The 7,161-nt window shown below is 43.6% G+C and overlaps 2 protein-coding genes across 2 annotated transcripts; one reads left to right on the top strand and one right to left on the bottom strand.

The window, feature by feature from the left end:
- The first annotated feature begins 2,836 nt into the window (after positions 1-2,836).
- Positions 2,837-3,769, top strand: LOC128708203 (uncharacterized). The gene has a single exon (XM_053803164.1). It carries the CDS (start codon positions 2,837-2,839, stop codon positions 3,767-3,769), a length of 933 nt encoding a protein of 310 aa, XP_053659139.1.
- A 91-nt stretch (positions 3,770-3,860) lies between these two features.
- Positions 3,861-4,742, bottom strand: LOC128708147 (checkpoint protein HUS1). The gene has a single exon (XM_053803108.1). It carries the CDS (start codon positions 4,740-4,742, stop codon positions 3,861-3,863), a length of 882 nt encoding a protein of 293 aa, XP_053659083.1.
- Positions 4,743-7,161: the final 2,419 nt, after the last annotated feature.

Below are 7,161 nucleotides of genomic sequence, written 5' to 3'. Positions count from 1 at the left end.
AGAGCAAAAAACAGAAAACAAACCCGCGTAAGGCGTAACGGGCTAGTAGAAAAAGGATTAAGAAAAAGGGCCGTGCAAAGGTGCAAAGAATTGTAATATGAAAGGAAAAAGAGGGAATAACGCAAAGCGAACGATTCAATTAGGTAGTGTAGTAGAAGGATTGCAAACTACACACACAGACACAAAACAAACAAAAAACATGCCAATATGACTAGAGAATGGAAACGTTTTGTCACTAAACGGCCAACGGGACAAGGTGTAAAAAGGAGTATCGCCAAGATGATGGAAAGATTGAATTAGAGTATAAATAAGATGCATTACTATGTTTTTGCATGTTTCTGTCTCAAGCTAGTATAAAGAATACCACTCTCTTCAACTGTCGGTTACGGTCGTGTAGGAAATTTTGAAGAAAGTTAGTTGCATTCCACAGTTTCCCACTTCCGTCTGGTTGTTAAACTTTACTACAAAAAAAAAACTGTTGTGTATATGGTTTGGACTAAAGCTCACAAAAGCTTTTCTCTCTCTCTCTCTCTGTTTCTTTCAAATACGATCGTTGCTTATCGTGTGTAAGGAAAATGTGAAGCAAACAAACCTAATAATGTGTGCATGCCAACAATGTTTCACTGCCTGAAAAAAACATAAAACACCCCCCGTCATCCAATTGTGTACTGCATGCTCGCTCATCCATTCATTATCAATCACGAAAGGGGTGTATGGGGCTTGCTAACGGAGCCCTCGCAGGTTACGCTATACGCGGCACTAGGAAATTAGCAATTGTATCGGGAAATTTTGGGTAGGAAGGAACACAACACTAATCGTAAACGCAGAACAAAAAAAACCTAACCTCTAAACCTTAACCGATGTCAAAGCAGTGCGCAAACATTCGTTTACACCGTGTTAAATGCTGCTTAAAGTGAGCTTTTGTGAATGGGCAGGAATTAGGTAATGACGGTGGTTGGCCGGAAACCGATGATTTAGAAACTGCAGCGTGAATATTAGATAACGTATTAAAAAGTATTAATACAAGTAAATTGAAACAAAAAGAAAAAAAAAACACATAAAAGAAAGTAAATCGAATACATGCACTCACACAAAGACAGAAACTACACATACACAAGAACTGAAGGACGACGGATATCATCAATACTATCCTCGCACATTTAACCTGTGTAGAACAACGGCAAGAAAGAACTACAGTGGGACAAATATGGTACGACAAAACCAGCTACGGAAGAAGTCTCTTTCATCTTGAAATATTAAACCTAAACCAATTATTACTTAAAACAAAAACAAAACGACAACAGCTAACGTTAGATACACATCCATACGCGTAAGCGAATAGTACGGGGTTTGGGTTTTCTTTTGCTTACTGATGCCACACGCCGGCCAGACACTTTGTACGGTTGTGCAATGAAACGATCATTTCAACACAACCTTAACAGGAGTTTTTAAAAAAAGTGCATGGGACATATAAAAGGGAAAGGATTAGCGGCACGGTTCGGTTTTGGTTGTTTCATCTCCTCAACTATCAGTAATGAATTTGTACATTCGGCTCAGTTTAGAAGTTTTGGTACAGTAGCAACATATGGTAAACAATATTGATACAACCTTTCTACACACGATTTCAGCAAACTATTTTAACAAGAAAAAACAAACCAACGGATGTCTTTAATATCGAACTGGTGGGATTGTGGATGGTCAGAAAGGGAAAGCCTCGGCAGCACGCTTAACCAGCGGATAAACTCTGAGAAAAGACGCTACATTCTCAAAGGGCAAAGAATAGTTGAATTAGGCTTATCATGTTCCCTTCTACACCCACACATACACTCTATCTCTGGGGCCGCGTTGTATCTGCTTTAGTCGCGGCACTGGTCATGAAATAAAACCCGCAAACACACTTGCGAAAGGCACGGAAAACTCGCATACGAACGTACGTATAAAATGCAGGCGACAAACACGACAAACCAAACTAGCATAGCACATTACATATTTATCACGCATTTCCTCATAAAACAAAACTTAAAACAATCGAAAAACCGATCACAAAAGGGTCAAATTATGAATGGTGGAGAAGAGAGGGAATCGTAGTTTTAAGCGCTGGGTTCTGTTGTGCGCTACAGTTGGCAACGGGGGAATATGGATGAGTGGAACGAGCAAATGGGACATAACAATCAAACGAGTACGGCGCTCGCAGAAGTACAGATCATACACACAAAACACACCCGACAACAATAACTATCGACACTCAAACCCAACAAACACACACACACTCCATGGGATAACATCCATATTAGTCGCTTTTCATAGTTAAAAATAAAGAAATCAGAAAATGAGCATGGATTGTGGAAGTGTTTTTGTATTGTTTGGGTCTTCAATTTCATCATTGAGAATCTGCCAACTGTTCGGTGGCGTCTATTTAATTATTTATTTATGAATGGTGTTTATGATGAATAACATGATTTGTTGATGTTTTGATGTTTTTCTCCTCAAACTTTATCCTTTTTTGCCTCTTGTACGCGAAGGTCTCTAAAAACGTTCCTTTCAAATCTGCTCGTGTAGAAAAATCGAGCAATTTAATTCGAGTAGTCCGAGCTGTCATTTTTGTTTTGTTTTTTTTTTGAGATGCCAGAGGAAACCAAATTTAAAAAATATAAACAAAAGATACGATTTGTGTACAGTGCGAAATAGTTGGTAAACTTTCGTGAGATTTAACAGAAACATCGATACATTTAGTAAGTAAAACACCATTTTGTTGTTGCGGAAAATAGATTAGAATCTGTTTTCATCAATAACGTCTTTAACATCCTCCTTTTTCATTGAACTTCAAGCGTTGGAAATGGCATCGAAAGCGCAACAATGTACAATATGTGGCACGCTTGAAACAACAGAATGGTACCTTTTGAACGAAAATTTCGTTTGTGGCGATTGTCATGATGTTCAGTTGAACCCTCCACTAGAACCGTTGGACACGGAACGATCTCCCGAACGATCGTTGGCGGAAAACATAGAACAGCAGGAACACGACGAGCTGACCGAAAACGATGTAGAAACATCAGCAGAACATAGAGTGCCAGATTGCATGGTTACTCCGAAGAAAATGGATGTAAAGAATCCTTCCAGCAATGAACATCCCGACGTAGAACTAAGCGCGGACTTAAGCAGTATAGAGGAACAGGAAGAAATGCATGACACTATCACTGCCCTGAGCATGTATTCGCCCCGACGCTTGCGACACCGTGTTGTTTGTCCGGTGCGGGAACCGGCGCGGAAAGGTTCGAAGAAGAACGGACGTACCTACCAAGGGCCAAAAGCCAAATCGAGACGCACGCTCATGAAAAAGGTGCCTGTTAAGTCTCCCCGTGAGACAGCATCGACCAAAACCGTTTCGAAGCTGCTGGATGAAAACACCTGGTACCAGATCGGTGACATTGTATCGATGGTCGATACAAAGGACAATACCTATTACGCTCAAATTCGTAGCTTAATCGTGGACGCGTACAATGAGAAGAGCGCGGTATTGACTTGGCTGCTGCCAACCACGGTCAGTCCACCGCCAAACGATGCGTTCGATCCGGCAACGTATCTGGCCGGGCCGGAAGAGGATATACCACGGCGGCTTACGTACATGAAGTTCGTCATGCACGCTCCGAGTAATTACTATCTGGATCGCAACAACCCTTATCCGCGTCCTGAATGTTATGGACCTTCAAATACAACGCAATCCGAGAATCGTAACTACGTGTGGACTAGCATCAACCGTGATAGGTAATTGTTCCTGAAGCAGTTAGGTAGCAATATTCATTATTCACATTATGGATGTAGGAAATAAGAAGTTTTAAGTGAACAGTATCAATTGAGATTTATTCGAAATTAGTAGCCGGTAAAATATAATTAACAAACGCGTTCTGACGCATATCGAAGCGTATGTTTAACGCCTGCTCGTGTCGTATATTCGCCGTCATTACCATATCGTAAAAATTAATAGTTTCAAATAGTGCGGCAAGTTTCTTCGTATCCACTCGACAGCTTGCCTCGGATAGATTCGTAAGTTGTTCGTGCGGCTGCTGGTCGGTTGTTTTCCGCGCTGGAGCACACTTGAGATTCCGATAATGACTCGCCACGGTAACCACTTCGGTTTCGACCACAAGCGACAGTTCGTCGCTGAGTGTGGCGTACAGTGTAACCGTTGGAGCAAGGTTTTTCTTCTTATCCAGCAACATGCGCAACGATTTCGCCGATGGCATCGCGATCGACAGATCGTACTCAACCTCGAGTGGGATTTCGTACTGGTTCCACTCGTTGCGCGGAACGACCGTGATGGGTATGGCATGCTGTATCTTTGGCGTCAGAACGTCCTGGTCGTTGCTGATCGTAGCGGACATTTCCACCGCCAGGCAGGGCATGTGGGTTTTGATGAGCTTTAGCTTGATGTAATCAACCGCGTTGTTTCGTACATAGGAAAGCGCTCGCAGGAAACTGCTCGCCAGGCAGATCATATAGATTTGGTTGTGCTCATTGTCGATACCGTCCATGATGTACTCGGAGAAGAAACCTTCCCGCAGGGAGGCATCGATATCACACCACAGGTATTGCCCATCGTACGCCTCGGATTCGATCTGTAGAAGCAGCTTCTTCGGTTGTACATTGATGATTAGATTCTTCTCCATGCGAGAAAAGGTAGTGATCACGTTGAGAAATTCTTTGATGTTAATGCCATCGCTTATGACTGCGCGAAACTTCATTTTTATGAAAAAACAAAACCTACATTCATTGCTGAAACCGTTTGCGTTGGCTTTTGTAAACAACGGCTATAGTCGCCGGCTTGCGTGACGTTTGGTCCGGCGGCAATGGCCAAGGTATATAGAAATATAGAAATTTCAAATACCTCTGCTCAATTAAAGAAACATAAGTTTGGAGACTTTTCAAAGATTGATATTGCAATGGGGTGTGTGTAAGTTTCGATTTTTAAACACCATTTTGATATTACCGTCTTTAAAGAGTCTAATGTGTTAGCAAAATGTATTATCCGTCAACTGCATTTCTGGTTGGAAGCTTATTAGTCAGTTAATAAAAGTCTCCACACTTGAGTTGCCCATAAACGCTACTTGGGTCTGGAATATATTCCGGCTACCATCGATAGGGCATTTCCAGCAACCTTGGCAAAAAGGTTCTCGCCTTGGGCAGAAATAAGGTCAGATCACGTAGAACCATTTGCAAAAAGAGAGAAAGAGAGAGCCATAACAATTTGGCAGCTGCCAAACAGTGTCAGTTGGTGCAAGTTTCGACGATTTTTTAACCCATTTATCTACCTATGTGTTCACAAAATTTGTTAAAAACTCTTACAAATAGCAATTTCGGTCATTTTTTCGGTATTGCTATTTTCTTTTGCCAAGAAACTCAATTCCAAGAGCGTGTAGTTGGGTTGAATTATGGTCGGCCAACTGTCAAACTGCCAAACATGACAAGGATGCAAGAAACGACAGCCGGCCCACCTTTTCCGTAAGCACCTCGATTGCTGATTTCACACATTCCGTGAACGGCATCGAGTTGGAAGTGCGTTTCGTTATCTTGCATCGGAAGTGATCAATCACAGTAGTGGTGTGCTGAGTCAGCGTTCGAAAGAAAACTATCGGTTTCCGTCGTGTTTTTCCACCGAGCTTCGTACGTTTTCCTCACGCTGCAGAGCGCTTTGCTCCACGTTTTTTTCCCACCGGAGAAAATCAACCGCTTGTCGCGAATGTCCCGTGATGTTGTGCATCGGCTAACAACTCTACGCGACAAAGAGCAGAAAAAAGGTTCGCGTTGCAGCGCTGATTGTAGCATTAATTGAGTTTGCCGTGTTTAATGTAGCCGCGTTGTGTGTATGTGTGTGTTTGTGTGCTGTGTTGGCTGTGTGTTTCCGTGTGTCCCAGGAAAACAGTCATCCAGGAAGTTCTAGCAACCCGTCTGCGACATTAAGGCCGTAAAATTGGTGCTTGATGATGAAGAAAGGCGAATATCGAGTGAATCATCAACTTCCAAACAAGACGTGTGTACGGGGGCTGGCACATACACACGGAACCGCACTGACATCCAGCCGCGGACATTATTGTTATTATTACGCCCCGTGATAGTGTCTCCGCCGCCGTGTCACGTATAGCGCGGGCGCTGACGAGAATGCGTATCGAGAGAAAACCCCCGTCACCAATCTAGCCAACTCGGTTGCGGCCTGCAAAGTTCCGATTCTGACCTAGAACCTTTGAACACACACGTTTCCAGCACCCGGACCAAAAGGGGGGGTTGTTTCCTGCCTGAAAAGCACACGTCAACAAATGCGAAGAGAATTGGTACCGTAACATGTCGGGGGCCACCGTTCTAGAAAACACCGTGACCCAAAGATTTAGACCGAGCATCCCGAAATCCGTGATTGTTCCGCGTCAAATGCTTTGATTGATCGATCGGTCTCGGTTGTGGTCTCTGGAAGGGTGGTTGGAAGTTCTTTCTCTTTTGGCAAATCGTCCCATCACGACACACAGATAGTGCCACATTCGTTCCATTCTTCGCTTCCGTTGACAGTTTCTGCTGGCTGGAGAAACAGAACCCAAAATAAGAATTATTATAATTATCTCACGCTCCGCGACTCGGTTTGGCATGCCATTTTTGTCCGGGTCTTCGGAGCGCTTACCTTTCGTCAGTTTGCGAATCAAACCAATTGAACGCGTCTTGGGGCCACTGTCAAGGCAACGGGAGTTGCGATACAAGCAAACGGAGCAGACACATGCAACACGGTCGATTTATTTTGTTGTGTGCTTATCTAAAGACCGCTGCCCGTTGGTAATGGGACACATGAGGGGGGAGGGGTTGGCCAAGCTACCCACAACAACACGGGTGAACTGATTTGATGCTTTTGCTACTGGTGTGTGGTTGTTATCTGCGGCAGTAGTGCCTTCGGACATCCGTATCTTGTCCGTGTGTGTACACCCCGCACACGTGTACGCAGAATCGTCTTGCAGGCACAGAATACACAGAACACAGTTGTGTGATACGACATTTCGATCCGGTTCCGGTTCCGGTATGGGCTGGAATGTAGACAGGGAGAAGGAATTTGGGAAGGTTCTAAATTTGAGGTGACACTATACCGCGTTTCCAGTGTGGTTTAGTTTTAGCCACTGTGCTTTTGGC

Source organism: Anopheles marshallii, chromosome 2 (assembly GCF_943734725.1).
Source record: "Anopheles marshallii chromosome 2, idAnoMarsDA_429_01, whole genome shotgun sequence".
Lineage (NCBI taxonomy): Eukaryota > Metazoa > Arthropoda > Insecta > Diptera > Culicidae > Anopheles > Anopheles marshallii.
The sequence above is the reverse complement of the archived record's forward strand: the minus strand, read 5'-3'. Positions and strand labels throughout refer to the sequence as shown.